We start from the raw sequence: 14,156 nt of genomic DNA on the forward strand, positions 1-14,156 counted from the left end.
GTTGCGATGGCAGCGGTCGGGTCTCCTGTTGAGAGGTGTGCACGACAAAGTGCGGCTCACCCTCGAAATTGGGCAATCGCGGCTATGCATCGAGTTAACATCACTTCGGGATTGCACGGAACTCCCGGTTTTGATTAACGTGATTGGAACGCTGTCAACAGTGACAAAGGATTACGCCTACGAGAGTGTCCCATCACAAAGATGCTTGGTTTGGAAGCAGAAATATTAATCAACAATAAATCCACCAATCGAGGGAATGGTGCGGAGTCGAGCGGGCGATCGTATCTAGTAGCCACAGATCGTTGCGAAATCACGACAGGAGTGTACACGACCACGATTCATCCACCTTGCATACCAGTGTGAATAAAGCTAAGTGTTTATCGTCATCTATTTCATCATAAACCTCCAGAGCTATGGAGCTATGGAGCTATGGAATGTGCACGCTATCATGCGAAGAACTCAGCTGCAACTGAAAAGAGGTATCTTAATCCCATTACGCCATTCGAAACAGTCTCGCAAATCAGAAATGAGGGGCATTCAGCGCCATCACGCACAACAGACCCGAAATCAACCCGGCGCACGGGAGGGTGAGCATCCAACCCATCAAGATGTAAGCCATCTGGCGCCAATTGACGGCTCCGAGCGACAAATTCATCAGCGCCACGCCCATGACGGAACCGGTCAAACACTGGGTGGTGGATACGGGCAGGCCCAGACGGGAGGCCATCAGCACGGTGATGGCGGCGCCGAGCTCCATGCTGAAGCCGCGGGTGGGCGAGAGCTGGGTGATGCGGTTGCCTAGGGCGCGGATGATGTGGTAGCCGAAGAACCAGAAGCCGGCGCCGAGGAGGATACCGGCGATGACGAGGATCCAGATGGGGGTGTCGGTTTTCGACTCCACGACGCCAGTCATGTAGACGTCGTAGGTGGCGACCCAGGGACCGACAGCGTTGGCAACATCGTTGGAACTGGGGATGGTCAGTATAGATACGGTATATGCGGGTTGCTAACTTACCCGTGAGCGATGGACATCATCATGGCGCTGACGACTTGGGCATAGGTCCACAGATGCTCGACCCTGTTGTCGTAGCGGGTAGCTAGGGAATGAGCCTTGCGAATGTGCTCGGATTGGTGAGTGATGCAGTCTCGGCTGACACCCTGAAGCGCTAACCACTTGAGCCAGTTCAAGAGCTTCTTCGGATGGTAGATGGGGAGATGTCTGACCGGCACCAGCCAGCGCTCCTCGGGCTCGGGCCTCCTCTTTCGGAGTCGAACTGGTTCACCGGTGGTATTGGGGACGGCGGTGGACTCGCCCGTGGCGGCCTCAACATCCTTACCAGCGATTTCGTTTGTGGACTTGTTGCTATTGATATCGAAAGACTTCTCGCCCTGTGTGGTTTCGGGATACCTAGGGTCATGACCCTCTTCATAATAGTCGGTGACGATTTCACTGTCCGCGGCGCCGGGGAAATACAGCCATTGGTTTTCGCGGTATAGGAGAGGGCCCAACGGAACGTGCCAGATTCGGACGCGGCTGTCCTCCTGCACCAGGCGGCGATGGAAGAACGGGACCATGAAGACTATGGAGAAGAGGAGGATGCCGAAGAAGACCCCGAGAATTGAGCCCAGGAGGGTTCCGAGCGGAAAGTTTTCAAGATCCTCAGATTGCGGCAGCTCGACGATGATGAACAGAGTGAGCACCCCGGCGGTGAAGGCGAAGTACACGGGAATGGCTCGCAGCGCCCGCTTCAACGGGTCTTTTCGCTCCAGGATGGCGAACTTCAAAGTCGCGAAGAGGATGGCAGAGATGGCGCCGGAGATCAGTGGCGCGATAGCCCACGATGCGGCGATCTGAGACACGGAGCCTTCGGACCATTCCCATTTGATGGTCGCGGTGGAGGCGATGCCAGAACCCACCAGGGCGCCCACGATGGTCTGAGTGGTCGAAACGGGGAAACCCAAGCTGGTCGCAAAGATAAGCCAGAAGGCGGAACCGATCTCAGCGCATCCCATCACGAGCATAAGCACCGCGGGGGAGTTTTCGAATTTGGAGATGTTCATGATTCCGTTCTTGATGGTGCTGGTGACACGGGATCCGAGGGCGACGGCGCCAACGAACTCGGTACACGCCGAGATCACGCCGACTTGCGGCATGGTGAGGGTGCGAGCAGCAACGCTGTTGGGATCTGAATCAGCATTGGCGTCTTGAACGTCGTCAGTGTGCTACGTACCTCGTAGCGAAGGAGTTGGCCACATCGTTCGCACCGTTACCGAAGGACGAGCAAACGAAGGCGATGGAGATGATCGCGAGGATCCAATCGTAACGCTTGAGGGCCGGAGCCATGATAATGAAGAGTCTTCGATGAAGATTTTCAAGGTTCGGCGTGTGGACCGGGTGGTGAACTTGTGATGGCAAGGCTATAGGTAGGGGATCCAGAGTAGGAGACGTGATGGGGGAGATGGATATTTTATATACGGCTGGGGGTTCTACGCACGGCGCCGCTCATAACCTAGTTGTTCGGGGTTGCATATGCAGTGGAAGATACGGATCCGCTAAATCCAAACAATTAGCACTATGAATAATATCAAGACCAGTACCACCACATCTAGATTAAGGAGATATGGTACCGAGCTAGGGCTGAAAAATTTGGCGGCCTTCCGGTCTGATTTAGGTAGCGGGTCGACCGCCTGTGGTTGTTGTGGTGGCTGCCAATTTCTCAGCACCCCCGGCCAAACAATGGGCGATTATTATCAGTAGCCACTTAATTCTAGGGGGGGGTTGTGGTTACTCATCACCCGCACAATGTGCAGATTTGGGAGGTAGCGGGGTGGTATCGAGAATGTGGCTTCTACGCTAAATTCTCTTTCACGAGGTGTTCTGGACCCCGCAGGACCATTCACAAAAACACGTTCCTGTTGAATGGACTGTCGTTGGACTGATTTCTCTTCGGTACCCATAAATCCTCCCATGAAATCGTCCCACGCTACCGTTCGCCTCCACGCATGCCCCATCTCTGAACGATGCTCGCCTTAACCGGAGGAAAGTTCTCTTCATCTGCCCAGCCAGTGACAACCAGTCCAGGAAACACGATGTACAAATTGATGGAAAATTACGATGACTGAGTTACGAGAGCTTCGGTTCCTTCGCATATCATTGCCTCATCCGGGATATATGAGTCTGCTTTGGGGGTTTGGCTCTCACGTTACGGAACACCCACCATCCAACCAGAGCCCATACTTCCACATCGTGATGGTTTTGCTCGTCGTCTCAGAGCCGTCCAAGTGGTCGCGTGCTCTCATGCCTCGTTCGGACCGGTTTAATCAATGGACGCCACTGGTACTCCCTCCCGGCTGCCCTGGTTTGATCGTTCAATTTCTCCTACCTTGCAAGTTGCAACGCGGGAACTTGGCAGGTTGAATCCGCCCATTGCCAAGAGCAAACCGCCGGAGGCCGGAGTGCAGAATTGCAACGTTGATAATTGGCCTGATACACCATATATCGCGCCATGAGCTTGGTATGACCTGGGCAACATCCGATAAATGCGATCGATCTTTCCAACGAATTTGGCTATGATTGATCGTCATTGATCTTCATTGCGAGCGATATACAATCCCAACTGCCAACGTCACTCGTGATACACCAACGACCGCATGTTAATTCAACTGTTGAAATGAGATTATTTGGAGAGGATAATCTGCGTCAGAATCTTCGCTCTGCTGACCATTTGCTCAATATATATGCATCGAAGCCAAGGGAAACTGTGTAGACTGTAGAGTTAGTATTCCGTAACGAGGTTGAGTTGATGCTATCCCTGTCCGCGGACGTTGACTCCAAGACGGCACCAAGAGCCTCAAAGTCAACGCCGCGGTGATCATAGAAGAATTTTCCATTGCACCATGTTACACTCGAAAATTCGTGCATTCTCCACCATCTCCAAGGCCATAGGTCTTGAGGTTTCGAGAACCCGCCTCCAGAGATCCGTCCCCTCCCCTATCCTCCTAACATTCGAACGGAACCATGGACCCCGGTTTCCGCGCAGTCTGCATCTTCTCCGCCTACATGCTTCTCGCAGCGGGGCTGAGCACCCGTCTCATCTATCTTCTCTCGACCCAAGCCCGTAGAAGGGCTCGACGGTTGGCCGCCGATGGCAAGTCGAAAGGGCTTCATGCGGGGCGCAGAGGGCCACTCTTCGGCATCCTCACGATGATCAGCCTGGCGACGACCTGGTATTATATGTTTGCGTTCTTTGCAACTTCTTACCGAGCCTGGGCCGCGCATCGTGGGATCATGGCATCCGATCATCCGTATGGAGCCCAACTGGCGCTGTGGCTGAAGGAGAGCTCTTTGTTTAAGGAGGCGTGGGGAACAGCGCTGGACACGCCCGGGCGGCTGTGGTGGACGCAACAGATCTTCTCCTTCACTACGGCCTGGAGTATCTTCCTGGGATTTGAAGGTGAGAGCAATCAATTTTCGGTTTCATTTTGATCCACGCTGGAAGCTGAGTGACGGATCGTCATTTGATATTGGAATGCGGAGCGGTTGTTGACATGGCATGCAGGGAACAGACGACACATCCCATATCTATGGGCATTCATGTTATTGGGTCAGATCGTTGCCATCTCCTTTGCATCAAATTTGTCATTTCTAGCCGTGATTCTATTTCCCCTCGAATCACCGTCTCCTTCGACCTTGTGGGTGCCATCCAAGACGCTCCTGTCCCTGATTGCGTCGATATCATTTGGTTGCGTTGCTGCCATTCCATATTTGCGATCGACCCCCTACTTTATCATTGTCCTTGGCCTCCCACATTTGCTCCTTTTTCTTCCGTTATATTTGCACAGCCTACCGCGACAGCTTGGATTCACTGTCAAGTCTCAGACCAATGCCGAGACACATTTTCGACGAGTATACCTCTTCGTCTTTGTGCTCGGCTGCACCTTGCAGATCAAAGCCACTGTGGATGTCGTAGGCACAGAGGAAGGGCTTTTCGGCATCCTGAGGGCTTTTCACGAACACCCAGCAGTAAGCAGTGTTGGTTGGGACGTCATCTGTTGCTGGGTGAGCTTTTCCATATGGGCTGCTTTCTCAGGAAAAGTCTCAAACGTACCAAAGGTGGTTAAGGCTAAATGACAACATCTTCGTCCTTGTTCTGTTCAGAAGTCCTTGCAACGACCATCATGCCCCTTACAGAGCCGCTATTCGCCCACCATCTGAACAAATGTTTCGCAAGAGCAAATTTCCCGATGTTAATTCCAACCTTCTGAAGCACGACGGTTTGCCTCTCGATAAACTGACTCAGGGGTTCGAACACGTGCTCCGAGATGTCCTGGATCTGGATCTTGTCGTCCTCATATCCGGCCGTACGGAGCATTTCACGGTACTCGCGTACAGGCATGAAGGCCCCGAACGGACATCCGAGCATTTTTGCAACCATCGAAAGCGCAAGGCGAGACAGGGAAGAAACGTCGTCAGCGAGCACAAGATCGAAAGTCATCAACGAGGCGTCCAACGTTTGACGAGCATATTTCAAAACCGGGAGCCTCGATGGTGAGAAATGGTACATGGAGTCGAGTGCGAGAACCCACGTTTCGGTGCCTGGGACCAAGAGCCCGTCATTTCGTTCAGTTGCTCGGTTTCGAAGAGATTCGGCCTCCCCCAAAAGCGTTCGGCTCCATCCGTCTGGATTCGCAGCATCACCGCAAAACAGCTGAACGTCCGCCTCCAGTCCGCGGTGAGATATTCGTTGCCCCACACGTTGACCAGCGATATCACAGTGGCTTTGATTGAACGTGATGCCGACGTATTTATTCAAGCGGAACGACGAAACCGGCCCCCCGGGTAGTCGGAAGGGACTTTGAGCATGCAACAAAGCCAGAATTTGATCGCCGCAACCGTAGCCGAGATCCAAGACGTCCAAGTTGTGGTGACGGTGGTTAGATGGCGTTTCATCGGGGGACCTCAAGCCTGCGAATTTCAAAAGTTGCAGGAGGAGGCTCTCGCTCGCCGTCTGGAAATCTTTCGTGTCCTGTTACATGTCAGATCATAGGACTATATACAATGTCTACATCAGTGGATCATGACCTTCCAATATCCCATATTCATCCACAGGGCTGAGGATTCACCCTTCTGCGTCACTCCGGCTTCCGTCAGTGGCCTCAGGTTGAGCTTGTAGTGGTCCAAGTCATAAAAGCCCGAGCGGGTATCATCATGCGTCGGAAACTTGCACCCATCCTTGATGAACGACCGAACTGCTGGCAAAATGCCACCACCGAAACTGAACGCAGCAGCGTACGTAATCACGCCCGATGGATCTGAGCCGAAAAGCCGGATAAGCACGACGGAGAGTATCATTCTTAAGACCAATTCGAGTATGTAACCCCAATTCATGCTTCCGGTTTTGTCGGGCTGTGGAGGAGGCGTCCATCCATCTTTGATTAACGACCGAACTCCGGACGAGATGCCAGTACCGAACGACGCGGCAACAACGTTGGAAATTTGGCTGGGTGGATGTGGACCGAAAAGCCGGACAAGTACGACGGAGAGTGTGATGCCCAAGACCAATTCGAGTATAGAACCTAGAATCATGATGCCGGTTTCGTCGGGCTATGGAGGATGATGAGAAGGACGGGGGAACTCCATATGGAAGTTATACAATTCCGTCCAATGGATTGAATCCGCTATTCCGCTTCGAGTTAGACTGGCAGAGCATCGTTCAGAACTGTAGGAGAACAGTACAGTATTGACGAGAAGATTCAACAAAAGGAGTCGGAGTTGAAGTGAGTCGAGAGTTCTTGAAATTTAAGATGAACATGTCATGGTCTAGTATTAAATCGACAGTTCGGATGGTCCTTCTTTATCCTGTTACTGGCAATATTCCATAATCCAGCTTCTTCCATCCATTTCTTTCCTGTACCCACCCTGATGCCGTTTGTTGCTTGATAAGGTATCCAGCCTAAGCGTCTCCATATATGTGTTAGACTTTGGATGTTGATATTGGAGAGGTTTTGCAACCTCGAAAACCATTTTACAACTCCACTTCAACCCACCTTTCTGTTGGCCCTAGATCCTAATCGGGTTTACGGTGTAAATTTTGATGATCCACAGTTGTAACTCATTTACAACAGTTGTAATTGAGTTACAACTGGTTGAAAATGCGCTAACGAACTTGCGTGAAGTTTGATTGGCCGGAACCAAAGTTTTTGATGCCTTAGGCCACAATGTTGATGCCTTAAAATTATTTTTTACAACTTGTACAACTTTTTGTTGCCTCGTTGCCTCAGGCTTAATATTATAGTTTATACGCTAACCTTATATAGAGATATTAACCGCTTTTTCTGTGGAGTTGTAAATCGAGTTGTAAAATGGTTTTCTAGGTTGCAAAACCTCTCCATTGAAGCACTCTTTATCCCTATGAATAAAGACTGGACCATGCAACACATACTTAGGTAGTCTCTTCTGTTCCTCCCCCTTCCTGTCCATTCCATGCAGCAGGGCATATTTACATCCGATGTCATTGAGTTGAGAGCACTTATGCTACTATACTACAGTCAACCACCGCTATAACGATTACCGCTACAGCGATATTCGCGTTATAGCGATAATATTCCCTGCACGGATTCTCAATCAATGCTGCCAAGAAAATTCGTTTTAGCGATATCCGCGTTATAACGATTGGATTCGCCTGTACGGATTCAATCGTTATAGCGAAGGTTGACTGTATATGCATCCACTCATTGCAACCATTCCGTCACCGCTCTTTCCTCCAGGGTATATGTACATCAAACTCATCAGCAACTCTCATAGCCGAAACCATGCAACCTTCTAAAAGCACCATACCATCCCAACACCACCCGCCCACCAGCCAGATATTATCGTCTCCGTTTCTCCACTCTGTGTCGCCCCCTTCACCAGCGCCCGAGTCCGGTTTGTCCATTATTCTGTTGATGACGTCCCTACTCGAAGGACTCCTCAGAACACGGGTAAATGTTGTAGAACTAATCACCGTCTCATCCGACAGGGGTGTCAATGGACAGGTCGTAACGACAACTTCTGACGGCAGGAAATGCGCCGCCTCCGTATGCCCAGACCTCAAACAGGACCTAATATTGATCAGCTGCGCCCTCACCGGTCCAATCTCAGTAGTGCTGATATCCGAACCATCCAGAGCTTTGTTAGGACTGTCTTTCGTGCAGGCGTCACGGGTATGCACCACAGATTTGACCCGGGTCGTCGGGATGCAGCTGGTAGCTTTTTGCAGGGGCGCAAATATCTCGCCAACCACGTCTGGAGCAACCGCTAGCACCACTCGATCGAAGTCCTCAGTGATGGTTTCCTCAAGTTCCCCATCGCCCATCTTACGCCACGAAACAGAACACTGGCCTTCATCTGTTTTCACAGATATAACCCTGGAGCGGAACCGGACACGAATATCTCTTGCTAGAAGCGTCTGTACGTCCTTTACCCCGTTCGACACGGTATAATGTGGGGCACCATGTGTTTGTAGTTTGTAATCCACCACATCTCGCGCTGGAAATTGGAGGAGGACATCGCGGGGGCATGTGGTGACACTGGCGATCAGTGGCAGAAGATAACGAGACGAGAAGTATAGGGGAAGCCGGATTCGCCTTGTATAATCTTCCAACGTTTCAGACAACCCCTCTGAGTTGGCTTCCAGCGGAGCCATAAGGAGGCAACATACGGTGAACCACGAATACCAGAAGAGTAGATACATTATCTCCATGATATGGCTGACCAAGTCCACTCCGGCAGGTCGAGGCGGGGGTATCCGATGGTTATTGGAAGCGTGGATGAAGTAAGGTTCCTCCGAGAGCGGAGGATGGTTCTGGTCGTGTCCTTTAAATTCGGAGAATGCGAAGAGAAATGGCTGCGAATGGTATGATATTTCTAGGAAATCGTACATCGCTTTGAGGTTGTTGTAGTATCCTCCAGCGAATGCGCGCATTGGAACATCGATTCGTTCGGAATGGGTATTCGACCTTGTTGGAACCGAGACAGAGGCAGAGTCAAGGGACAGCTTATCGCCCTATGCCATGTCAGTGATCTAGAATTCATTGCGATGAGGTGTAGCTCACTTGTTCGAGGACGGTGACATCGTACCGCTCTCGCTGGTCTCTGTTCAGCAGGTATGCAGTAACCAACCCGGCCATGCCAGAGCCGACGATTGCGACTCGAGTTCTGCGCTTCTCCTCCATGGCTATCAACTCTTTTCTTCTGGCCGACCAGCGGTTCCAGAAACGTGGAAAGAAACTGTGGAGAGATCCAGAATAGAGAAAATCACATGAACGAATTCATCTTATCAGGGCCTTAGGTACGCGATCCAACGAGTGTTCTTGACGCTCAACTTATCGACAACGCGATAGAACTAGGAATCACTCAAGTGTACATTAATAATATGCGACAAGAGAAAGGTGAGAGACGTAACTGGGTGAGGCGCAATTTTCGCCTTCAAGCGGATGGACTAATATCCGTGACATCACGAGATTTGCAGCAGCCCGGCGGGGCATCGGGAGCTAAATCATCCCGCGGTCCGATTCACTCGCCCGTAACGATCTCCTTAGTACTCCGTCCTTACACTATTATGTTCCTATTAAAATCGATAATATTGGAGATCAAATCTTTCAGGAGTTGGTGAATGTAACTTCCAACTCCTGCAGGTACAGTACTAACGCAAAAGTCTGCGCGTGCGGGGTCTCCCCGCCAAATTCCTCAAACCATACAGAAACAATCAGTGGGCATAACTTTCTTACCAATACCGTGAGCTCTATATAAATCAGCCTATTAGATCGGAAATTTCACAAGGATTTCAGCGATACTAATTTCGTCGTATTTAATATTTAGTTTGCCACCCTCCCGCATCGATCACCGCCTGCAGGCGATCCGGCATGCTCTGAACCACCGCAATAAAGCAACGCTCCTCAATTAATCGCCAACACTCCTGGAGAGCCTCTCCTATGGCCTCACGTACGGCCTTTTCACCTTTGATATCATATATCTCCGGGAAAAATTCGTGGAGCTTCTCCTTCAGCCACCGCCAGATGTGCTCGATGGGGTTCAAATCCGTGCTGTACGGGGCCAATCCATCACGGTAATCCCCTTCTCCGCAAACCAATCGCGCACCGAATGGACTGTATGAATGGGGGCGTTATCGTGTTGAAAGTCAAGACCCGGATCCCACATTTCAGCCAATTCGTGATCAAGACAGGCGAGTTACGACTCCGCAGAGTAGCCCTGCTTTTTCGCGACGAAATCGCGGTCAAGGACCACCATACGACTCCTCCCGCCGGTTATAGAGAACGCTCCCCATACCATCACGCTCACATCTTTCCCCTTTTTATATGTCTGGATCATTTTGGGGTCCCATTTCTGTGCGGGCGTGCGGAACACCCATTCCCGTTTCTTGCCCTTTCCGCGCTCTACAGAGCACTCATCCGACCATATGATATTTCTCCAACGGTCCAGATCCCATCCAATTCGCGTCCGGGCCCAGACTAATCGTATGCTGGCGTGTTCGGGGGACAAGGCAGGGCGCTTTTTGGCAAGCCAATTGGTGATATTCGCGGACTTTAGGATGCGGTAGGCCGTGTCGTGGGAAATCGAGAGACCGGCCTCCCTGATAAGGTGAGGGTAATTAATCGTGGGTTTTACCCGTGCGATTCGAATTAGCAACCGTTTATCTCGCTCAGAGTATATTTGAGGTCTTCCACTACGTGGTGCTGATGCTCCATGGGGGCGGTTTGGGAAACGGTTCACCACCGTCCTGACGGTCGACTCAGGCAATTCAGTGGCACGGGCGGTCTGGGTAGGCGTTTTTCCTGCTAAATGAAGTCCAAAAACGATGCCTCTTGATCGAGGAGATAACTCTTGATTACGACGACGATTTACGTCAATTTGACGTAAAGGGTACGTGGAAACATATATAATATATTATCTAGAGAAGATGGTGGAAAACGCGTCTTTTCGAACGCGTCGCGGAAAAACGTCGGGACGCGCAGACTTTTGCGGAGAGACTGTACAGTTGAAGATGCACTTTACTGGTCCAATGTGGCTGGATTCTAGTAACACAACATCGACATCCTTGTCGTACGTCCGAGTGACAGATATCATGTCTATTAATCATCGCGAACCTTTAACTACTAGCTAAGTAACACTAACATGACAACTATGACGAGCAGGAATGGAAGGACTGGCACACCGTGCATGACGCCCATGAGTTCTAAAACTGTCAAGACTGTCGGGACTGGCGGGATTGGGAAAATTTCGTGGACGAGCAGGCGAAGCTGAAGGAGCTGGCAAAGCTAGGCGAGAAGGCCAAGATGAACAAGCTGGGCGAGCAGGACGAGCAGGACGAGCAGGACGAGCAGGCCAAGCTGCACAAGTTGGACGAGCGGGACGAGCGGGACGAGCAGGCCAAGGTGGACAATCTGGACGAACAGGACGAACTGGATGAGCAGGCCAAGCTGGATAAGCAGGACGAACAGGCTACGCAGGATGAACAGGAAGTTAACTAGTTAGGCCTCAACTAACTAAGTTACACCTCGGCCTAACTTTAACTTAAGTTAACTAAGTTAGTTCTTAGTTTAACGGGACAGACGATAAGGATGCTAGGGTACGGTGCCATAAACTGATGAACAGCCTACAAGTCGATCAAATGCTACCATCCTGATCGTTGTGTAGATCGCATCTCGGTGGTTGCTCTGAACTCACTGAAGACTCCAGCAGCCTCAAAAGAGTTTGTAAATACACAGGGTACAATGGCATATCCCATGCCTTTTCATTCCAGCCATCCTCAGTCATCTTCTGTTTCAATTCTGAAGACTGGCCGAATCGGTCTAGAACATTCGTCATTTTATCTTGGTGGCCTAATTGTGCTATATGATCTGCTTTTATATGAGGTTCCCAAATTCCCCGGATCATGCTTATTGGCCTCCTTATGGAATGCCGCTGAATGTCTTTTTTATTGGGTCATATTACTGCATCGTATTCATGTTGGTTCAATCAGAGTTGAGTATCGACATGGCCCCAGAATGGGGTTTACAACGTGATTTGCAACGGCCTCATCTCTTCTGGCTTACTGCATGCATTTTCAATATAAGTCCACTTAATCGCTTCTTGGTTCACTGCAGTCTCACACCTTACATCGAAGCAGAGGGAGAACATGGCGTATAACCGAAATTGGACCAGATATGGAGACGAAGGACTGGGTCAGCAATGGTCTTCTTCTTTGGAATTTGTCTGAAATCCTTCATAAACGAATCTTGCTATATAGTAAGCAAAGTGCAGTCTAACAATGGGGTTCTGGCACTCATTCAATCTTCTACCCCTCATTTCCTAGACAAGGGAGCCAAAACTCTCTGAGAATAATGTATGTGTTACGGAGTACATAGCAGGCTTATCCAAGCGCTATGGCACGTTTTACTGACATATAATCCAGGACGGCAACAACCCTCTTCTCCCTCTCCCTCGCCATCCTCTCGGTCGGCCGTAACAACCGCCACATCATCGGATGGGGCGCGGACCGTGGCCTATACCACTCCTCCTGGAACGGACGCGACTCCACCGACGTCGGCACCCCCTCCTCCTGCCCCGCCTGGAACGTCCTCGGTGGCAAATTCAGCTCCGCCCCCGCGGCCGCCGCGTGGGGCAACGCGATCGACGTCGACGACGACCCTCTCCTCTCCACCTTCGCGGTGAACGACGACGGCAGCGTGTGGCACAAGTCTGCCAGCGCGGACAACGCGACCACCTGGTCCGTCTGGGAGACTCTGGGCGGCGTGTTTCGGACCGACTCCCCGCCCGCGGCGAGCTCGTGGGCGCGCGACCACATGAGCGTGTTCGCGGTCGGCAAGGACGATTCGCAACTATACCATAGCGCGCATTTCAAGGGCCGCTGGACGCCGTGGCAGAGTCTCGGCGGGGAGTTCGCGAGCCATCCGGCGTCTGTTTCGTGGGGTTCGAACCGTCTCGATGTCTTCGGGATTGGGGCGGATACCGGGTTGTGGCACCGGAGTAACTCTGGGAATGGATGGGAGGGATGGGAACCGATGGGGGGGGCCTTTACGAGCCCGCCAGCGGCGGTGTCGTGGGGACAGGGGCATATGTGTGTTTTCGGCGTTGGCACCAACAAGGAGATGTGGTACAAGTCGTGGGCTGGGACTGGATGGAGCAGCTGGCAGTCACTCGGAGGGAGCTTCCAGAGCACGCCGGGAGCCGTGTCAACAGGCAGCGGCAGGATGGACGTCTACGGTGTTGGGACCGATGGGCAAGCATGGCATCGAGAATGGCGGGGCAATCGGTGGAGTGAGTGGGAGACATTGCGCGGGTCCTGTCGGAGCGCGCCCGGAGTCGCGACCTGGGACGATGGGAAAATATCCGTCATTTGTTCGGGGAGGCAGAATAAGATGGTTCACAAACAATGGGACGGCGGGAAATGGACGCCAGAAGGACCGGATTGGGAGGACTGTGGCGGATCGTTCATGCAGGCGCCTCCGGAGGAGAGCAGCGCTCCTCAAAGCACGCCTGCACAGGAGCCACAGCAGATCATCACGGTCTACGAGACGGTCACTGTTACCGCGGCACCTGGTGGTCCTGCTCTAACGCAGATCGATTCGTCCTCGACAACTCCCGAGCCGACTGTCGGATCCGGGGATGAGCCCGAGTCGAAGTCGACGACGTCCATCACTTCATTCACCTCTCCTGACAATCCAAGGTCGAGATCAAGGATAGTGACAACCACATTCACGCTCTCTGTGAGCAAGGTCGTCAGTCCAGCCGATCCGGAAGCATTGTTCGGAAATTTGGAGTAGGATTGTGAAATCTGGGAAGTAGGAGGCCACCACAGCGACGGCATTCTATTCATTCGACTAACTTCTGCTATCTGACCGCTGGGAGAAAGGTGCAGCGCAATCATAAGTTTCACCAGTCAATGCAATCGCAAGATATATTGTCCTACATTGGCGTTATCAACGCCACCCGATAGCTCATGTAAAAGGCGTTGAATCCGGAAGTCTCAGATGATTCCGATGCACAGTCAAGCACGAGGTGCAAGGATTTGCTGATACAACCCACGAATGACGATACATACATTCATACAGCCAGAAAAGCAATTTTGGTTCCGAATTGGTCTAGACTCCGTAGT

At 51.7% G+C, this 14,156-nt stretch overlaps 4 protein-coding genes across 4 annotated transcripts; 2 read left to right on the plus strand and 2 right to left on the minus strand.

Moving 5' to 3' along the window:
- Positions 1 to 351: 351 nt before the first annotated feature.
- Positions 352 to 2,423, minus strand: P152DRAFT_457762 (phosphate transporter family protein). Its single transcript, XM_033679296.1, has 3 exons — positions 2,232 to 2,423; positions 1,016 to 2,176; positions 352 to 968 (listed from the first exon to the last, which is right to left on the minus strand). The coding sequence occupies exons 1-3, from the start codon at positions 2,342 to 2,344 to the stop codon at positions 521 to 523; spliced, it is 1,722 nt and encodes a 573-aa protein (XP_033535033.1). The 5' UTR covers positions 2,345 to 2,423; the 3' UTR covers positions 352 to 520.
- Positions 2,424 to 4,018: 1,595 nt separating this feature from the next.
- Positions 4,019 to 4,486, plus strand: P152DRAFT_473131 (uncharacterized protein; the record flags this gene model as incomplete). The annotated part of the gene is made up of 1 exon (XM_033681206.1): positions 4,019 to 4,486. The coding sequence occupies one exon, from the start codon at positions 4,019 to 4,021 to the stop codon at positions 4,484 to 4,486; it is 468 nt and encodes a 155-aa protein (XP_033535034.1).
- A 637-nt stretch (positions 4,487 to 5,123) lies between these two features.
- Positions 5,124 to 9,213, minus strand: P152DRAFT_465990 (FAD/NAD(P)-binding domain-containing protein; the record flags this gene model as incomplete). Its single annotated transcript, XM_033680670.1, has 4 exons — positions 5,124 to 6,026; positions 6,469 to 6,576; positions 7,779 to 9,044; positions 9,094 to 9,213. 4 exons carry the CDS (start codon positions 9,211 to 9,213, stop codon positions 5,124 to 5,126), a joined length of 2,397 nt encoding a protein of 798 aa, XP_033535035.1.
- Positions 9,214 to 12,146: 2,933 nt separating this feature from the next.
- P152DRAFT_317611 (fucose-specific lectin) lies at positions 12,147 to 14,141 on the plus strand. Its single transcript, XM_033675197.1, has 3 exons — positions 12,147 to 12,286; positions 12,340 to 12,383; positions 12,453 to 14,141. Exons 1-3 carry the CDS (start codon positions 12,230 to 12,232, stop codon positions 13,822 to 13,824), a joined length of 1,473 nt encoding a protein of 490 aa, XP_033535036.1. The 5' UTR covers positions 12,147 to 12,229; the 3' UTR covers positions 13,825 to 14,141.
- Positions 14,142 to 14,156: the final 15 nt, after the last annotated feature.

The sequence above is a fragment of the Eremomyces bilateralis genome (genome assembly GCF_010015585.1).
Source record: "Eremomyces bilateralis CBS 781.70 unplaced genomic scaffold P152scaffold_7, whole genome shotgun sequence".
NCBI classification, from domain to species: domain Eukaryota; kingdom Fungi; phylum Ascomycota; class Dothideomycetes; order Eremomycetales; family Eremomycetaceae; genus Eremomyces; species Eremomyces bilateralis.